Source organism: Corvus kubaryi, unplaced genomic scaffold (genome assembly GCF_017639235.1).
Source record: "Corvus kubaryi isolate FWS band 111438036 unplaced genomic scaffold, C.kubaryi_AGA036_p1.0 74, whole genome shotgun sequence".
NCBI lineage: Eukaryota > Metazoa > Chordata > Aves > Passeriformes > Corvidae > Corvus > Corvus kubaryi.
Genome location: NW_024582061.1, coordinates 7,160,494 through 7,180,977, shown reverse-complemented (window position 1 = coordinate 7,180,977; position 20,484 = coordinate 7,160,494). Strand labels below are relative to the sequence as shown.

At 41.5% G+C, this 20,484-nt stretch overlaps 1 protein-coding gene across 2 annotated transcripts; it reads left to right on the top strand.

Annotated features, from left to right (window-relative positions):
* The first annotated feature begins 2,743 nt into the window (after positions 1-2,743).
* On the top strand, positions 2,744-20,195 carry DYRK4 (dual specificity tyrosine phosphorylation regulated kinase 4). 2 transcript variants are annotated; one of them, XM_042050674.1, is made up of 14 exons: positions 2,745-3,030; positions 6,677-6,760; positions 8,095-8,244; positions 9,353-9,488; positions 10,651-10,814; positions 11,174-11,310; positions 12,160-12,300; positions 13,924-14,062; positions 16,132-16,213; positions 16,937-17,109; positions 17,688-17,748; positions 18,295-18,424; positions 19,135-19,280; positions 19,719-20,195. In XM_042050674.1, exons 1-14 carry the CDS (start codon positions 3,007-3,009, stop codon positions 19,943-19,945), a joined length of 1,794 nt encoding a protein of 597 aa, XP_041906608.1. In that variant the 5' UTR covers positions 2,745-3,006; the 3' UTR covers positions 19,946-20,195. The 2 variants fall into 2 exon arrangements, with proteins under 2 accessions (XP_041906609.1, XP_041906608.1); XM_042050675.1 differs by lacking the exon at positions 6,677-6,760 and having other exon boundaries at positions 2,744-3,030.
* The last annotated feature ends 289 nt before the right edge of the window (positions 20,196-20,484 follow it).

Here is a 20,484-nt window from a genome sequence, read left to right as displayed (position 1 = left end):
CCCAAAAGATTCTGGCAATTACATCCTTAGCAACACAGTGCCTTAATTCCCTCCTAAGTAAAATTGCATTCATGATTCTTACCCAGATTTTGAGCACATTTAGAACAAACAGTGTTGTATTTTTTTTTCTTGTTTGCTAGGAGAAAGAACAGATCTTAACTGTGATAGGAATTGTTAATAAACTTTAAAGAGCCAATTTACTGGCAACTAATTTAAATGTTAGAATCTTGACTTTACCCTATCCCAAGCTTTTGCACTCTTCTGTGGAAGAAACATTCTAAGGGAGCCAGAATCCATGACTGGCTTTTCTATTTCTATCAGGCTTGGACTGATTGGTTCATTGGGTGGGTTCTTTGCCCAAATAAATGTGTGCAAAACCTTAAATCAACCATTCCCTTTGCACTGAGTTTGCAAAAGGCAAAAAACCTAGTTCCTATGCTTTATTAGAGCACATAGATCAGGAGTGGTTGTCAACACCACTCACATTGCTTCAGGGAATCTGGTATTTATCTTCCCTGGTTCAGCCTGCAGTGGCACCTTTGGACATTCCCTGTGGCACTGCTCGAGCCTGGATGGATGCCACAGCACAGCACTGAGACAGGGCTCAGTTCATTGTTCCTTTGTGTCTTTTGCCCTTGCTCAGATCAAGAAGACTGAAGTGCAGGAGTAGCAGGGTAGATGCTATAAAGAGTAGAATTTAATCTAATCTAATTCTAGGGATGTAAAAGTCTGGGATATCTAGTCTATGTTATTGGAACAGGCTCCTTCTGAAGACAAACCAAGAAAAAGACAGGGGCACTTCCACAGGGAAATTTGTTTACCTTGAATGTTTAGCTAAGATGGAATTAATCCTCTTCCCACTCCAGGATGCAGGGGGTTTTCTTTGCTGTTTTAATTTCCTTTACCACTAATACTATTCTACTTCGCAGAGATGTTGCCAAACTTACAGAATTTGTTAAAGATGTTGTCTGTGTGATGATCACAGGCAGTGATCATCACATCCATAAGGAATTTATATACTATTGCACTTAGCTCCTTTAATTAAATATCTTTCAGAAGTGGGTACTTTAAAAAAAAAAAAGCTACAAAGATCATAAATATTTCCTTCAAACTTAAAAAAACTGCTTGAAATTTATAGCTGGAACATTTTATGTACTGCTTTTTACTTCAGTGTAGCATGACTGAAACTTAGTAAGAATCCTGGCAGGTTTCTCTTGCTTTGAGAGTATTGTTGAGAACTGGAAGGAGAAAACTTTATTCAATTTCTTGTGTCATCAAAAATTAGTTGGTCCTCTTCAGATATGACAAAAGAATGATCCTGAAGGTTGTTTTTATTCCTGTGTGAGTTATCACAGCAAATTTGAATATGTTTACAAGAATGTAATAAAATGAGGAGGAGAGAAAACATCGCAAAGAAGGGAAATAAAGAAAATAAAGTAGATTATGTTCTTCTAAATGGGAGATGGCTGAAACATAGGCAGATCTGTATTTCACTCCTTTCTTTGGAGGCTGTCCTGGGAATGCTTGTGGAGAGAGACTATTGACAAGGGCCTGGAGTGACAGGACAGGGGGGAATGGATTCCCACTGAGGATTTAGATGGGATTTTAGGAAGAAATTCTTAGCTGTGAGGGTGGGGAGGCCCTGGCACAGGTTGCCCAGAGAAGCTGTGGCTGCCCCATCCCTGGCAATGTCCAAGGCCAGGTTGGACGAGGCTTGGAGCAACCTGGGATAGTGGAAGGTGCCCCTGCCCACGGCAGGGGGATGGAATGAGATGATTTTTCATGTCCCTTCCAACCCAAACCATTCTAGACCTCCATGATCTGCATGCCTCCCATGCTGGCATGACAGCCTGAGTGGTTATTTGAAAAAATGAGAAGTTTCTCTTGCACGTAAGTTTTATAATGCTGGAGAGGATTTGTTGCCTAGATGGTTGCCAAGCTTGGATGAATGGAAAAGTGGGAGTGATGAAAGTGGGAGCAATATGCCTTTTAGGATGGTGCAGCCCAACAGCTACATCAGGAAGGGCTTTGCAGGGACCACCATGGGTGCAAAGGAATAACTGTTCGTGCCTTTGACTGTTTCAGCAGCACCTGTAAAAGCAGCAGCCTTCAGTGAGTGAGCATGTATTTCCTCCTTGAAAACCCTGGTTTCTGAGTGAAAGCAGAACTATTCTGGGTTGTTGACAGATTTCAGACCAGCAGGGAACATGCCATTCTTCGGCTGTATGAAGGAGACCACACTGTATTTTTGCTTTAGATATTCCCCTAAGACAGCTGGGGAATAGGGACACCTCCATCAGTGCCCCATCACACATGTACAGCATCCAAAGGAGGAAGAGGAAAGACAGGAGGGCAGCTAAGCTCTGTCTCATTATCCACACCAAAATGAGAGCCCCATTATCCCACAGGGCAGAGCAGCTCTGCACCGATGCCCTCAAGTACCATAGACCAAGGTGCCACAGTTTGGTCCTCATTAATTGACATATAATACCCAACGAGAAACCAACCCTTGAGGAATTAATTTATTTTCATTTTCCAGTCTGTCAGTCTTGGTGAAGAGATTTTGCTCACTGTATAGCAAGGTCGCTGTGACAAATTCTGACAAAATCCAAGTTGAAGTGTTTTTTGGTTTCGCAAGCACATGAGCTCAGTGAGAAAGAACAGACTGAGATGACAAGGAGAACAGCCAATCCTGTTATATTTGTCTTTCTTATTACTGACTTGCCATGATAAATATGGAAAATTATATTTGGCTAGAAGGAGGCTGAGAAAGAGAACAGATGGCCACCAAAAGAATACTAGAGCAGCTAATAGTCACTGGCATATTTCCGGGAGAAAAATTTAAATCCGAAGCCAAGCAGAAGCATTATCCATTTTTTTCTGCTCAGGGCACTGTGCATGGAACTGCTCCTGCTATGCTCTGACTAGATGAAGGTGGTCTTCCTGAAATGCCTTCGCCGAATGGAATAAACAGCTCCTATCCTGCACTTAACAGCTCCAGCAGTAATGCTGACAGAAATAGTTGACAAGGTGGGGCAAATGTTTGTGTTCCTACTGTATTTTGAGTGAGTGTGTATTTGCTACGGGTTTTTAATGCATTGCATGATTTAGCACCTGTGTTGTATTCTCTCCATGTATTCTACAGACTTCATTCAGTTTGGGGAACAGGGGGAAGACAATGCCTGTTCGAATGAGGAGACAGTGGGGTCTTTATTTTATGTAGTTGTGTATTTAAAAATGTCCAAAATTTTAATGCATTTCTGATTTCTATGGTTAACGTGGTACTGAAAAAAATGCTCTAATATTTTGAGAATTATGGAAGTGTGTCACAATGTCTGATTTCACAGAATGCTATAAACTTAGAACTTTGTGGGCTAGGTGATGGATGAGGACCTTGTTCTGTTTTTTTGGTGGTAACTGGAATGAGCAAGGTGATCCAGGATTTGAAGAGCTGGAATAGCAGGAGATGGTAGTCTGGGCTTGCAACACTGGAGCTGTAGGACAAGGCTGAGTGCCACAGGAGCAGGGAAACCAGGAATGAAATGGAGTGGAATAGCAACAGTTGCTGGAGTTTTTCTTTGGAGTGCATCTGCCAGAATGAACCCAGCCACAACAGCTCAGCTACAGAGTCCATAGGGCAAGTCCAGGGTTTTGCTAGAGCAGCTCTGCTGGGTCACCTGGATCAAGACCATCAAATAAAGCCACTGTGTGGACTGTCCAATAAATTCACCTGCTCCCCATTCAGCAGGACTGGTGTAGGAACACATCAGTTTTTCTACGGATAAAAGTTTGTTATTTACCCATTTGGGGGAATTTTATGAAGGTTGGTCACTTACTGATTTTATTTAATAAATTGCCTAAAGAGCAATAAATCCTTAGTAAGTAGGTTTTGAGAAAGGGGACAAAGAGGACACAGATTTCCATTGTTTAAAAAAGGCATGGACTAGTTTTGCTTTTTCACTGTAAAAGGAGAAATGTCCACCTCAAAATCTTGTTAATCTTTCCCCACTGAATGGAAATTAAATGGATTACAAATTCTGGCAGCACATCTTGGAACCCACTCACCTGCTTCCTTAGCTCTTGCTCATTTTTAAAGACATTTGGGGAATTTTTCATGCTTTATTAGTAAATCTACTTCAAAAAAATGTTCGTAATATAGACATAACTGCCCAGCTTTTTAAAAGTATTGCTAAGAAATAAAATGCCATTTCAGAGTGAAGATTCTGCAGTCTGCACAGGTATGTGAAGTCATTGTTTCCTTGGTTTTCAGTGATAGCTTTTTCTCTATGAAATCCTGGCTTGTATTGACTTGTAGCTAGAAAAGCATGAAGCAGTTAAGGAGCTACCTTTAAATGAAATGTAATATTTTCATCAGCTCCAGTAACTGAAAATTATAGCTAGCTGGGAAAGAAGTATGGATGAAGTATGAGGAAAAAGTATAACACGCACTAAAATTAATAGTCTTACTAAGAGCTGGGCTGATATAATTAGTAGAGTTTTAACTGTGTATCCCAGATTCACCTTCATAACAAATGTAATTCCCCCTTGAAAGGCAAGATACATAGATTGCATGAGAAGTGTTTGTCTGTAAAAATATTCTGGCACGGAGTTTTCCGTGCAATCATCATCTAAAGAAATTCACACAAGGATATTTGGTGTTCTGGGCAAGCTATGTCATGCTCTAGGATGCTCATGTTTGGGATACAGTAGTCCAGTGGCCCTCTTCTGTGGCATTTGCTGTGTTGGCACTGGTAATATTTTGGATTTACAGCATATCATCCCTTATCCCTGGCTGGGTGGTCTCCAGTTCCAAATAGGGGAATTTCTGTGTCCAGCAAAGAGAGGTTTTAGTACTTATCCCTTTCCTGCCATTCTCCTGTGCTTCACAGACACCCATGGCCATTTCTCTCAAGCCAGAGTTGTTGTTCTCAGTTTGTTCTGAATCTGAAGTTTGCCCTTGCATAAGGGTTTATTCATTTGTACTCAGATGAACAGGAAGAGCACACCCAGAGCCCAGTTATCTCAAGGGCAGTTTCCAGCTGGTCTGCCCAGCTTGAGTGGTGTCTTCATGGCTGATGCTGAGACAGCTGAGCCTGTCAAAAGGCAGAATTTCCTTCATGGGGTCAGGTAGATCTGTACACAGAGTTTTATCTCCATATTTAGTTTGGAAAAGTCTTTCAGAGTCTCTAATCTAAGTACATATGCAAGTATGGATATGCCACAGCCTCTGGAGCCAGTCCAGAGCAGGGACACCAAGGGGAGCAGAGGGATGGAGCAGCTCTGCTGTGAGGAAAGGCTGAGGGAACTGGGATTGTTCAGCCTGGAGAAGAGAAGGCTTTGGGGTGACCTCACTGTGGCCTTGCAGTGCCTGAAGGGAGCCCACAGGAAAGATGGAGAGAGACTCTTGACAAGGGCCTGGAGTGACAGGACAAGGGGAATGGCTTCACACTGACAGAGAGCAGGTTTAGATTGGATATGAGGAAGAAATGGTTCCCTGTGAGGGTGGTGAGGCCCTGGCACAGGTTGCCCAGAGAAGCTGTGGATGCCTGGAGCCTGGGGCTCTGAGCAACCTGGTCTGGTGGAAGGTGTCCCTGTCCATGGCAGGGGTTGGAACTGGATGGATTTAAGGTCCCTTGCAACCCAAACCAGTCTGTGATTCTGTTCAGGGCTCTGTGCCAGAGCCATTGTCGACGTAGGTTCAGTTTGATCTCCCTGTTTGTAGCAATGCTAATGTGCCCTGGATATATCAAGGTCACAGTGTGCGTGTGGATCAGTTTGCACGCAAGCATTCCTCACCCACTACAGCTCATATATATATTTACATATATTTATCTATATCTGTATATGGATATCTGCAGTGTATTGGCACAGGTGCAGCATCTAATGTGAGTTGTCCCTGCTTCTTCCAGGCTCTGACAGACTCTTTCAGGAGCTCTTTTGACCAAACCCAGTGGGGTTCACTCCAGCCTATAGAGCAGAGCTGCAATCTGCTTTAGCCATGGAGTTTTCAAGGTCGAAATTATCCTAAAGATTTCTTCACTTCATTGCAGTTTACTATTGGGTGGAAATGTACAATGCTACTTACCATGTTTGTTAAAAAACTGCTGAAAGCACCAGCAAACTCCTTAAAATGGTGAGCTGCTTAGCACTTTCCCCCATGGGTTTTTTGTATTTATTGCTAATACTATCTGCCCATTGGAGCCAATGGGGTTTTTTCTATATCTCAGTAAACTTAAACCCTGATTTTGTTTTTATAAAATCTGTACCACAAGCTGAATCAGTTTAATGCAGCTTTTAGGAATGGATGGGCTCACGATCTACCTTGTGAGGCAGTTTAAAGTTGTCCTTTCAAGCAGACTCACTACCTGCTTCCAAGTATATATTTAGGGATGGCAGAGGGCCCCCTTCCCCTTGGCTGAGCACAGGGGCACACCAAGCATCTGAGAGGCATAATAACAAAATAAACTGTCTCTGCCCCAGCCCACAAAACAGCTGCTCAACTGAGAGAGGCACTGACAGAGTGTAACATGTTTTCAGCAGCTTTTGTGGCCCTCTCTCACACCATGTGTTGGCACAGGCATTGCCACAAAGGAGGGAAACACAGAAACCATGCAGATATTCCATAATTTTTTTCCTCCAGAAAAATTTTTATTAAAGCATCGCTTCATGTTTGCAGTCTTCCCATGTGGATGCTTTTTCTCAATCTCAGCTGGCTGTTCAAGAGAGGGATCATCTGGGCTCTAACAGAGTCTTCCATCAGGTATGTGACTCTTCAGCTGACTTCAAAAATACCTGAATGCTTTTTTATAAAGTGATCTCTTATAATAAATGAACATGGGCAGAGGCAAGTCCTCTATTCCCTGTCCTCTTCCATTTCCTGTGTGGCTGGATGACTGTCCCAAATGCTTGCAGGTGTTCAGTAGCATTTGAGGCATTTCTTCTGCCAAATCACTTTCGTTTCTTGAAGCTTTTGGGAAAAGTCCACTGGAATCCCACATCTAAGGTTTTAAAGGCTTTTCCACAGTATTGGAATAAAAAAACGTACTTATTGAAGTTGGTTGGCTTGAGAGCATCGTTCCTTTGCTTTTTGAGAAAATATCAAACCTCACCTGTGTTGTCAAAAGCTTGACAAATACGTTTCTATGCTTCCCTGAGGATAAAAATTTCACAGGTTTATCAGGGTTGTAGCTTTAGCTCTCTGGACCTTATTCTGCATTTCACAGTGTATAGTTGATCTATTTCAGATCTATTTCAAGTAATTTTTTTATTATTTACCAAAGAAACAGTCTACCCGAAAGATTTTTCTTGCTGCTAAGAGTGTGACTTCTCTGACTAGAGGTATTCAAGGCATTGATAAAAGACATACAAGACATTCATAGAACTGCACCCTTAAATGACTGACTGTAATTAACAAATGGTATAGAAATGTTTTGCAAATAATAAATGGGAGAAGTTAGGAAGGACTAGTAATCCTGGATAATTTAAATGACCATAAGCATTTATTTTTAAGGAAAGTTTGCCAAGAACTTGCCTTTTCCTCACTAATAAGGAGTGCAACAATGGGGCCCCGTTGAATTGAGCTCCACAGGAAATGAGGGGGAAGGAAATATGGAGAAACCAGTGAAGGAAAGACTTCGCAGTGTGTCCACCCCTGGTGTTTGGCAGCAGTCCAGTCCCAGTTTCTCTTTTGCCACTGGGAATAGTTAATGATATTTTCTGCCATTGACACTTCATGCCTACTTATTACCCTACGTGGGCTTTATTTTCCTCACTCGCAGGAGTCCTGCTGCCAGGAATGGCTGCTGGGCTTCCAAACCCAACCACCCTTTGCAGCTGAAGCAGTTGCTGCTCTGATGCTGGATGGAAGTGTTCTTGTGAGGAATCTCATTCCCTAAAATGTGCTGGATTGCCCGGACAATCTCCTGCTGCCCGTTATTACAGCTGGAGCTGCCTTAGCATTTCCCCTTTGCCTTTAGGTGTCAGAAGCGAACCACACACATTTTCCAAGGATTTGAATCCCTCTGGTGTTCACTGGTGTGGCACAGAACTACTTGCTAGGTCGTTATGTGACATTTCCTTGTGCTTTCTATTTAGAGAGTCAGTCGTGGTGTCCTTTCCCTCCCACATCTGGAAGGTCAAGTGAAGCATGGCCTGGCTGCGGACGCTGCAAACCCTCCCCCCTTTGAGAGCAGCCTGCCTCAAATAGCAAATAAGAGCTTGCAGAGTGTCCTCCCCTCTCTTCAGGTGAGTTATAAAGCTCCTGGACATCTTGTTTGCCTGGTGAACCAGCCTCTCTCTTAGTACCACTGAGAGTGTCAGTGCCAAAGTGTCACAAGTGTAAGTGTGGGGAAAGAGAGAAAAAGTGTCAGAATTAGAGACAAGTATGGGAAGATGCTTCATTTTGAAAAGAACCCATTTTTACTTGCGCACATCCTTAACTCAAACCCACAAGCACCAAGATGCTTATATTGAAGTGGTACCAGTCAGGACTTCTTGCAAGGATGTGGTGGACCAAGCTTGTCCTCTGGATAGTCCATATCCCATCACCTGGGTTCTCCTTGTCTTGGTAATCATGTGCTGGTTTTTGAATATGGCTTTGGTACCCTTCTGACACTGAGAGACACTGAGGTATTTTTGTCTCCATCCTGCCCCACTTTTGTGAGGACTTTCTCAAAGGATGAGAAATAGTAAATAAATTAAGGAATCATTTAGGTTGGAAGGGACCTCTGACGGACATCTGGCCCAACCTCTCACTACAAGCAGAGCAAACTTGGAGCAGGCTGCTCACATTATGATCCATTTATCCAGTTCATCTCCCACTCTTTGGGCTCCAGCTATACAGTGGGAGACAGTGTCACAGGCCCTGCTCAAGGCAAAGTCTACAATGCCCACTGCTTTTTTCTCACTGGCCAAGCAAATCACGTCATCAGAGAAGACAACCAAGTTGTTCAGACACCATTTGTTGGCATATCCATACTGGTTATTCCAAATCAACTTCCTGTCTTTCACTTGGTTTGGGATGGTTTCCAAGAGGAATTGTTCCACAGCCCTCCAAGGCTGACCAGCATTGGTATGGGTAACATTTATAGAGAGTCCATATACTGAATGAATCTGGAAGATGAACTTCCTTCTCTCATATAGAGATTTATCTTTCATAGAGGTCCAAGAGCCTTCAGTGCTTTTGGCAGAATTTGCTGTCTGAATAAGCAGGGTGTTCTAGTGCCCAAGCTCGCTTGTTCTGTCTCAGCACAAAATTGACATAGAGATTACTCAAGTAATCCAAAATATATTGCAGCTTTGTCTCTGTGAATATAGCAGGTTTTAATTTTTTTTTTTTCTTTCTGCTTGGCAGGAAAATGGAACTCAAGGCAATTTTCCCCAATTTGACCTTCCAGACAGTCTTCCTGAGAGTGATACCAGAGTCCAGACAAAACCATCTGAACTGGAGAACACCAGCATTGGGGTCAAACTGCCTATGACAGCTTCAGGTAGAATATCCCTGGATAAACTACCAGGACTGGAGTGACAGGCTGCCTGCACAGATGAGGAGTGTGTACAGTCAGGATACTCAGGGATCAGAAGTGCCATGCTAAATGGCTGCTGAAATATTTAACAATTTAGACCACAATAATATGGATGGGACTCAGTGATTTCTAACTATCCAGCTTGGGGAGGTGCTCAATAGGAGAATGATTTGACTAACACAAATACAGGAGAGAAACGTGCAGTATAAAAAAGAATGCATATTTGTCTAAGACTTAGGTAGGGTAGATGACAGCAATATTCTATTACAGGGATAAAACCCTTTCCCACTTGCTTGTGGCTGTGTCCCATTTTATTGATGTGGGCTAAATCACATTTTGGGAGTTCTCAGATCTAGAAAGTTTCTGACAGAGTTAATCTATTTCTAGAACGAGTCTAGGGAAAAAAAAAAAGCAGTGGCCTCTTGCTTTGAAATGATTTAGCATCCTTGCATTGCTGGATGAAGATCTGCTGCTGTTTAACAAAACACCCACACATGCATGCAACACATTGATTTATAATGCTCCTGTCTGAATATATATCCACATTTAAATGATGGGAGTGGAGGTGTTAGGGCAGCTGAAATTCTATGCAGGAAGAATCAGAACTGGGAGAAAAGCAGATATGGGCTCCATTTAATCCCTAACGTCAGGCATCTGAGTTTGATGATTTTTATCAGAAAAGCAAGTACTTTAAAGCTTTGGTTAACTAGAGATTACTGCCATTTTATAAATATGGTAATCAAACCAATAAAAGTGTAAGTTTTTATGTAAGTTATGGAGCCTGAGAGAACAGATAGACAACAGATGGGATTTTCAAAAACATCTAGATACATAACTGCCCTCACAATTAAATAATTTTAATCTAAGCTCTCTTAAAATCTTGCTGACAGATGTTGAATGTTTTATTGAACTTAATACTGCAAGCCAGAAAAAAAAAACCCAGAAACTTATACAAAAATGTAGAAGCAGAGAAATCTTAGTTGGAAGGGACCTCTAACAGCTTTTCTCAGCATCCTGCTCAAAGTGGTGTGCTCTACTGTGAAATGTTCCATTGTAAAAGCACTTTGCCCTCAGGTTTCTGACATTTTATTGATTTTTGGTTTTACGTTCTTGTTTTCTGATTTAGAAGCCTTGAAAAATTTTAGAAACCAGTTAACAGTCTATGAGCAAAAAGAAATTTTCAATTATACAGAGCTCTGGTTTCTTGGCCTGGAAGCTAAAAAGATTGAAGGTTTGCCTGAAACCCAGAATAATAATTGTTATGATGATGAGCATGGTTCCTACTTAAAGGTAAGTGGAAAAATTATGGTATTCATTTTGAGCTCAATAAGTTTGTAGTGATATTATGCCAGCTCTTGAATGTTGTCTGTGAGATAAATGTTGTTTCTAGAAGATAAAAATTCGCATAGTGAAAACATGCCTTTAAAGCTCAGGGGAGAATCCACTTTGCATGTCAAGCAGGGTTGATGCAAGGTAGGTGGGCTATTGAAGCATCACTTGGGATTTTCCTTGTCACCCTTATTTAATGTAGACTTCACCTGCAGCTAACCCACCATCGTCAAGGACAGCAGACTCAAACACACCCGAGCTACTGGAAACCTGATCTTTGTTGCACTCTTTGAATCTGAACTCTTTGTGTTCTTTTGAAGGTTTTACATGACCACATTGCCTACCGCTACGAAGTCTTGGAGGTCATTGGGAAAGGGTCGTTTGGGCAGGTGGCCAAATGCCTGGATCACAAAACCAATGAGTTGGTGGCATTGAAAATAATAAGGAATAAGAAAAGGTGAGATACCTGCTTACTTTAAACCGGTACAATCACCCCTGTTATATAGAAGCTGAGGCAAACTGACAGTGTGAACAAAATCAAACCTCCTGTACATTCATTAAACACAGTGAGGGCAGAATGAGGAAAGAGGATGCCAGGAATTGGACTGGACCAAGAGGAGACACAGGCTAGGAAAGCAAGTACAGTTTCTCCAGGCTCACAAGGAGGTCTCTCTATCTGTTGCACAGTGAATACACAACCCAGGTAAGCAGCCCAGCAGGACTGAGAGCTGGGAGCATCCCCACAAGGCTCCAAAACCACAGGAATATGCTGGAAGGCTCCCATCACTTGCTTGAGCATGAAAAATTTTACACTGTGGTTCTAAGCAACCTCTTCTTGTTAAGTGGCTGGTTACAAATTTGTGAGCTTGAAGCAGAGTCAATGAAACAGATGTTCAGCTGTTCAATTTTACCCCTCAGTGAACACTAAGTGTAAAGACGCTTTTCAAAACCCGCTGTCTGAGTGTGGTAGGTGTGAATCATGACCCTGTTCAAGGAAACTGAAGCATTCCTATAGACTTGAGAGCACCAGGATTTTAGTCTGGATGCTCATTGGAAACCTTTTCATTTAAAGGTTTTTTCAGACAAGTCAAATTAGGTACCCTGAAGTGTTATGTAAGGCCAGTGTATTTAGACTAGGAATCAACCATAAGAAATCAAAATTACTGTGGTTAACAGAGGTGAATGAAACATTTTAATAATTGTCCCACCTGCTGAGCTTACAGTAAGCTCGTGGTGTTTGTAGCATTTGCAGAAGTACAAATGCTACCGAGTTGATGTCACCGTTCTGTGTCATGTGGTATTTCAGGTTTCACAGCCAGGCTATGGTAGAAGTGAAGATCCTTGATGCTCTGCTGAAGAAAGACAAAGATGATACTCACAATATCATCCACATGAAGGAATACTTCTACTTTCGCAATCACTTCTGTATCGCCTTTGAACTGCTGGGGTAAAGTATATTTTCCTTTACACACACTTTGAGGAGAATTGTAGATCTTGTGCCTTACAAGATTTAATTTTTATGTCTTCTTCAGAAGAATTGGCAGCTAGAAAGGAACACTGTCTAAACACAGACTGCATAACTGAGCCTTTGATCACCCAAGGTGAACTGAAAAAGGCCACGTTCAGACTTCACACGGGCAATGACATGATCCATCCCTTATTTTCTGTGCTGGGTATTGAAGTCTTCTTCCCCGAAACACCTGTGAGGAAAAGAGTAAATTCAGGACTGGTAAACTTCAGGGTATATAAACATGAATAATATAAAATAATTTAAAATAAAACTGCTTCTTGCTTTTTATGAATCTTTGCTGCAGGCCATCTTAGGAGGAATTCTGGAGGCATTTTGGAGAAGTCAGATCATTTTATTCACCAGCCTTCTTGTAATCAGGGACTCAAACTGGAATTATGGAGGCTACCCACAGTTACCCAGCCCTCAGAGTAAAACCCCCATTGCTGCATGTGCTACAGCCCCTGCTGAAGATTCAGCATCATATGGACAGCTTGATCCCAAAGAAACCTAAATCCCTTGTGTTGCTGCCTGTGAGTCTGTCACTTACAGGCACACAGGGTAAGAGGTGACTCCTCTCCAGGGAAGACACAGACCAGTCTTTTCTGAAAGCTGCTATGGAAACACACAGGGAAATGGGATAGCCACTATCTTTAGCTCTTTACAGAGGAGTTGAAGACTGGTTGTCATAGAAAAATGTTTGTCTGGTAAAATTTTTATTGCCTTTAAAATACGGTAAAAAGCCTTTGATTTGTGATCTTTTCCATTAAGACTTGGCACCTTTAATTCCAAAGGAATGGGCCGTGCCTGCTACCAGTGGACACTCAAGTGGGGAAGGCAGAAAGCTCCAGTTGGTCATGTCCTTGCAGACGTGTGCTAGTGCTGAGGACACCTCTCACAGGGAAGAACTTGTTCCTAATATCCCATTGAAACCTGCTCCTCTTTCAGTTTAAAATCATTGCCCCTTGTCCTTTTGCTATCACTATAAAAATCTCTCTCCCTCCTTTTTATAAGCCCCTTAAAGCACTGGAAAGCTGTAATGAGTTCTTCCAGAACCTTCCCTTCTCCAGGCTAGTGGGCAGGGCTACTGGAAGGAGCTAAGATGTGATGGTCACAGCAGGGATATAAAAACCTAATGAGACCTGAATTGATGGGGGGGTTATCTAGAAATATTTACTGCTGGTTAAAAACCTTTAGACAGAAATTATTTACTCAAGATGCCAAAGCAAAGAGAAATGACAGCAAAAGGAGACAGAAGAAAATTTATTTCAGTTCCTGAATGATTATTGTTCTTGGTGAGAATCAGCACAGCTGCTTAACAGCAGAGAGTTTAGCAAGGAAGTTCACTGATTTTACATCTGCTTTAGATCTGGGAGGTGTTTGTGCATATCACATGCAGAGCAGCATTCTCAGGGAGGAAAATAGCTGTCATTTTCCTCTGCATGGGTCCTCCCTCATGTGGGAAGACAAGCTCTTAATGCACTGGAAACTAATCATGCCTTTAAAAATAAATTCCCCAATCTCTTATCTGCTCCCTATCTGGTGCTTCTTCTTCCCCCACAGAATAAATTTGTATGAGCTGATCAAAAAGAACAATTTCCAAGGCTTCAGCCTGTCTTTGATTCGCCACTTCACTCGATGTGTGCTGAGGTGTTTACAAGTGCTCTACCAGGAAAGAATCATTCACTGTGATCTGAAGCCTGTAAGTGCAATCATTTCATCACCTGCTATTCTGTACAGAATAAATGAGCTTATCCTATTCTATACTGATTGAGAGGAACTGTCGGGAGAAACCCTAAAACCCAGTAAGATGTTTGTACAGAAGCTGTAGTTTATTTCAGATTATATTCATGCTACAGTCAAATGATTATTACAGTCAAATTACCATTGATTCAGTTCATTCACCAAAGCTTTAAATGAGATTATTTGGTTGCCAAAATGTGTACAAATATGAATCAAATTCAGGCAATGACTTTTTACTTAGAGAAAAAGAAAAGTACTTGTAAAATTAAGTATTTCAAGATGAAGGACATTGTAATGCAAGGAGTATTCACAAGGCAGCCTGTTTCAGGTTATCCTGTTAAGTCTATTTAATTTCTTAGGCATAACTATAAAATTAAGTAGCCTAGTAAATGGCAAAGGAATTCCATAGACCAGTATTTAGGGTGTTCACCTGTTTCTGGAGGAACATCTGTCATCCAATTCCTGCTGCTGTATCAGCTAAGCATTCATGATAAGTGAAACGTTTCCATTCTGCTTAAGCCCCAAATATAAATTTTTGCAATTTTCTGAGATTTCTGGAAGTATTTATTCTATTTTCACCTCAGGCAAAAGTTTCTCTTGATTTCCTTTTCAAAAGGGCAAAGGAACCAGTAAAGAAAGAAATAAATTCTCAGGTAAAAATGCTAAGGATAAAATTCTGTTCTCACTTTTCTAAATGTATCTTGGTTTAGAATTCTGAGAAGTCACGTACTATCTGTACCCACTGTCTTGCCAATATCTTTGCCAGACCAATTTGCAGTGAGAAGAGAGGCTTGCAAGATAACCCAAATATCTGAATCAAAAACAATTAGCCCAATGGGAAATATGTTTCCAGGCAGCCACTGACAAGGAATGACGTTGGCAGCATCAATTAGTGTAGTCTGTATTTAAATAGAGTAACGTATTAGTGAAAATGTAGTGAGTTAACTAAGAAGACAGTTTTGTTCTCATTCAACAATTGTACAGCTTCATTAATTTATGTTGCCTGAAACTCACATCTGTTATCCCATCTGCCTCCTATGATATTTCTCAACATAAGGTAGAATATGGAGCTTCTCTGGCCTTTATGCTAGATAATGACTGCTTCCAAAGCCTGGTTTTCCAGCTGATCCTGGTTTTCCAGCTGATCCTGGTTTTCCAGCTCTGATCAGCTCCCTTGCATTGTGAGGGATTCAGTATTAGAGACAGAGTCCTACCATGAGCACGAAGGGATATTGAGCTGCAGAGGGGGGATGCTGGTTCCCTTACCAGAGCCAAGAGCACCGGGATTGTGGAAATCAGTCCTTGCAGCTTCTCCTTCCTGCCACATGAAGCATTTCCTTATGAACTAATTACCCAAGAAACCACTTCATCATTGTTTGGCATCTACCTGGGAAGTGTTCATTCCTTCAAAGCCCTGACATATAATCACTGTAAAACTGGTTGGTAAAGGTAACCATCTGTCTGCTGAGGAGTGGAGAAGGAAATCCTTCATTTAGACAGCCTTTTAATGAGGATAAAACTCTTCTCTGCAGAAGAGAGCTGAAGGCCGTGTTTGCTCATCAGTGCACATATCGCTGAGCAGGCTGTTTAAGGATCACTTCTCCAGCTGGAACTGCAGGCACCCAGTGCTGTGCCCTCCTGCACCCAGCTAAGAATCCGTAGGACCATGCCTTGGCCATTTATCCCTCCCTTGAGACCTGTGCAGCACACAGGTGGAGAGAGGTGAGCTGACACGGCGTCTGGAGCAAGCTGTGCAGGGAGGAACTGTGGAGTGGTTTTGGGGAGCTCGCTGGTGCCCTGTCTGGCTCACCTGCAGCCTGGGTACCTTTCCAAATCTCCCCTCTGCTTTGCCCAAATGCACATTATTGGCTGCTTCCTTGTGTTAGCAAATGCATTCCAAAGGAAGTTGAATTTTGAAGCTCTCACTATGCAGAGAAGTGTAAATGTGATTTGCATTCTGATTTTCCCAAGTGTTCACTAACTTAATATTAAAACCCCTCTTTTCCCTGTCATTTTTTTTCTTTTTAGGAGAACATACTATTATACCACAATGGCCAAGGTTCAGTCAAAGTTATTGATTTTGGATCAAGCTGCTATGAAGACCAAAGAGGTTTGCAGAAAAGTCAAGTTGATGTAATTTTCTTAATAAGCTTTCTTAATTTTAAATAATGTGGAAAAACAATTTCTTTGATCGGGCTAATATATTGACCTATGCCCCTAATTAGAACCTGATGAACTGTTCAGCCACTGGTGGTGGAGCAAATACTGGTAGAGACAAGTGAGTTATTACCATTCTTTTTCTTTGTCCCAAGCCTGATCAGCTCCTCTACTCCTGTTGCAATCAGAATTACACTTTCAGGAGTGGTTAGCTGAAACAAACTTAAGAGGCTAATCCAAATATTTCGCTTATCAAGAAGTTTGTCAGGTCCAGAGAACCTTTCTCAGTGAGATGGTTAAATTATAATTGGTACTTTTTGTATGAATACTACAGGGAGAGAAACGGGAACTGTGCTTTTAATTTAGGAACTGTTGATTGATGCAAAGGGAACACCTTCAAATAGGAAAATGAGCATGGATATGCTGAATCTCAGCATTAGTAGAAAAATTTCCTTCAGTGAAACTTGTTGAAGAACAATTTCTAAATAGAACAGTGGAAAGTGTATCACCAATTACTTTTAGGATGGGATTAGAAAAAGTTTCTGGAGCCTATGTGAGCAATTCATGGATAGACAGATTTATGATGCCTGAACATATGCCACTCCTCTGTGAAATCTGCAGCTGACATTTCAGTCCCAACTGTGATATTTTGCTTCTTGTCTAATTTTTGACACAGTGTACACCTATGTTCAGAGCCGCTTTTATCGCTCCCCTGAGGTGATTCTTGGTCATCCTTATGCTATGGCTGTTGATATGTGGAGCTTAGGCTGTATCATAGCAGAGCTTTACACAGGCTACCCGCTGTTCCCAGGGGAAAATGAAGCTGACCAACTTGCCTGCATCATGGAGGTAACTTTTGGGATTGATTTGCATACCCATTTGTTAAACTGCACCACCAGCAACAAAGAGAAATCTCAAGCAATAATGAGATATGATTGGCTATGGCCTGGCTTTTCAGAGGGAGGTTTAATGCAGCCGAATGGGTCTTTGAGCCAGAAGGTCCCCCCTGAGCCTCTTTTCCTCCAGGCTGAGCTCCCTCAGCTTCCCCTTATCGGACTTGTGCTCCAGACCCTACCCCAGCTCCATTCCCTTCTCTGGACACACTCCAGTTCCTCACTGTCCATCTTGCAGTGACAGGCCCAGAACCGGACACAGGATTTGAGCTGTGGCCTCACCAGTGCCATGGACAGAGGGACAATCACTGCCCTGGTCCTGCTGCCACACTATTTTTGATATAAAGATGTGTACAGGCAGCACTAAGGGATCCCTTAATTCCCTCCACAATAAGAGGAAATATTTTGTAGACATTTCACAGTAAATTGCAACATTCAACTTCATATGGAGGGCAAAATGCCACATCTCACCTGATGGCTGTTGTGTATCTTTATGAAATAAGGAGTAACTCTATGAATTAATTTTCTATGAAGGTATTGGGTCTTCCACCAGCTGATTTTATCCAGGCTGCATCAAGGAAGAGAACATTCTTTGGTAATTTCTTCTGATTATTTGTCCTTGCTGGATCCCCTCCTGGTAGTTAATCTAATAATTAATCTACTAATTAATAGCACTGGTAGCATAGGGTCAGAGACCTTTAGCTAATTCCTAGCTGATAAAAATACTTCCAGGAAGAGGTATGGAAAAAAGGCAAAAGGACAACATGAGGCCTACAAACGAACCTGGAACTCTGCTCTTCACGTCTTATGGGCCTCTAACTGCCAAAGTGATAGGGAAATTACTCCTTAAAAATATTGTTCCTAAAAGGAATGCAGTGGGCTCTGGGAACTAATTTACATTGCTCATTTCTCCGTGTATAATTTGGGTTTGGAAATTGCTCAAAGCAAACAAATCAACGAAGTGTAGGATGTAGTCTCTAGGATGTAACCAATCCTGCTTGTCACAATTCTGGCAGATTATCACTCCATCAGGGCAAAACTGGAGTTAGTGGGATGGACATAGATACTGTTTATGCAACTTTTTAAAGTATTTAGTGAAGGTTTTTAACGTAGTTTTTTTGAGCATGTCCTTTTTTTTAAGATTCCAAAGGTTTTCCTAAATCCGTGACTAACAGCAAAGGCAAAAAGAGATGCCCAGACTCCAAGGATCTAAGCACAGTGCTGAACACCCATGATGCTGGTTTCTTGGACTTTTTGAAAGGATGCCTAATGTGAGTTCATACCATGTGCAACAAGCTAGTTTTTTCTTTCATTCTCTTGTGCCTTTAAAATCTTTTTATCTTTTGGGTTTGGGTTTTTATTTTTTGGTGAGATGTTTTGGGTTTGTTTTGTTTTGTTTTCCACGTGGCATCATTTGTATAACTATTGACACTTTACTGTGTCTTCTTTAGCGCTGACTTCAAATGTCTTTCTAGCAGTTCGATAGCACTTTCCTAAAGAAATCTTAAAGGAACTGATAACTTGTGGTTACATTGGGAGGGAAGAAAAAATCATCCCACTCTGTTTCACAAGAAGGCTGCTTTCAGTGCTCTCTGTTTGCCAAGTCTGTGTGAATCATTGATCCATTTTGGTTTGCTGGTTGAATCAGAACCTTCAGAAAATAATTTCACTGGAGCACAAAACCAAACCTTAAACAAGTAATTTTGGGTCCCTACCCTAATAACACCAGGAACTGCATGTTAAAAATGGTTTGATGCTGCAGAGGGTTTGATCAGCACAGTGCTGACGTAAATAGGTTTTGAAGGATGGAGGAGGTCACATAACATTTTTCCATGATTTTAGGATAAAAAGATAAAATTATTTTGTTTCAAAAAAAATGTCCTCATGACCTGACTTTCAAAAGACAGGGCTGAATCTTCTGCCTTGTACTAATTTTCAGTTAGAAATAGCTGAATAATGATTTGTCTCCCGTGGATTTAAGGTGGGAACCTTCCCTGCGCATGACTCCTGATGAAGCGATGAAACACGCGTGGATCCAGGAGCCAAAAATCTTCCGGAAAACACAGGCTCCAAGGAAGATGAGTGATGGCTCATTCTCTGTACTGGAAAACAGAAGAGAGACAATTCGTAAGCATCTTCTACCTCACAACTGTGTGCATTTATATCAGTGTTTGGCGTTTCTTTGTGTTTAGTGTCATCTGCCTGGAGTAAGGGGAGGTGAAAGTGTGGAGGAAATGGATGGCCACTGAAATGTGGTGGGTAAAGGCACCATTCCTCACTTGTGTAGAACTGCATGCCTTATGTTTTAGCTCAGCTGCCGGCAAGAAGGCTGGAAGTGCTAAAGATTCACATGGAAAGCCCTTTTCCCTGCTGAGAGCAAAATAGTACCTGACACTACACCACAGTGCATCTCACTTTCAGAGCCAAAGAATGCAGCAGTGGGGGTTGTAAGATCCCAAAGAAAAGTTTCACCTGATTTGCTGGGAGTTTGTGTCAATCCTGTGTTTTACCTGCTGTTAAGAGTCTGCAGTCTTACCCTCTCATTTTAATGATTTACTGTTGCAGAGAATCTCTGGAAAAATGCAGCTGACAAAGTGAGAAGTGAACTGGCTGACAGACTGACTCCCTTCACAGGCACAGCAGAAAATGATGTGCAGAACCCAAGGAAGCATGGTATTCCAGAGAAATATTTGGAAAACCACATGGAAAAGCCTATTAAATACAATCAAGTGGAAGACAGTGGCGAAAGAGCTCTTCCAAAAACTTCTCTTTTTTTCCCACCAATTAAGTAACACACAGCACAAGCTATGACTGGCTCAGTTGCATACCTAGTATATTTTGTAGGTATTATTTGTACTCAGGAATATAAGCTATATCTGTCTGTTCATGGGCTGTGCACATTGTAAGTATATTTAATGTTCTTTTTACCCTGAAATCATCTAGCCAACCAAAACAGAATTTGACAACCATTCCTTTTCCTCATCTACATCCTTGTGATCAGAGATTCTTCACAAGCAGCAGCAATAAAATGGAGACCATAGAGGTGGAGAGTCGCTTGTTCTTGGTGTTATAACAGACTTCTGAATTCTATATTTTCCTGGATCTAAAAGAACAGATGTGTTGACTGAAGAATCTGAATCCTTTTACTTACAGCAGCATAAGTCAGGAATAATTAATAGATAAGATTACTGGATATATTTATGTATAAAAAAAAAATAAGAAAAATCAAACCCTGCATCCTCATTTTCCTCCTTCTCCATCTTCCTCTTTTTATAGTGAAGCCACTAGATGGAAACCATTGTCACACCTTCCTAGCAGATTTAGAAATGTA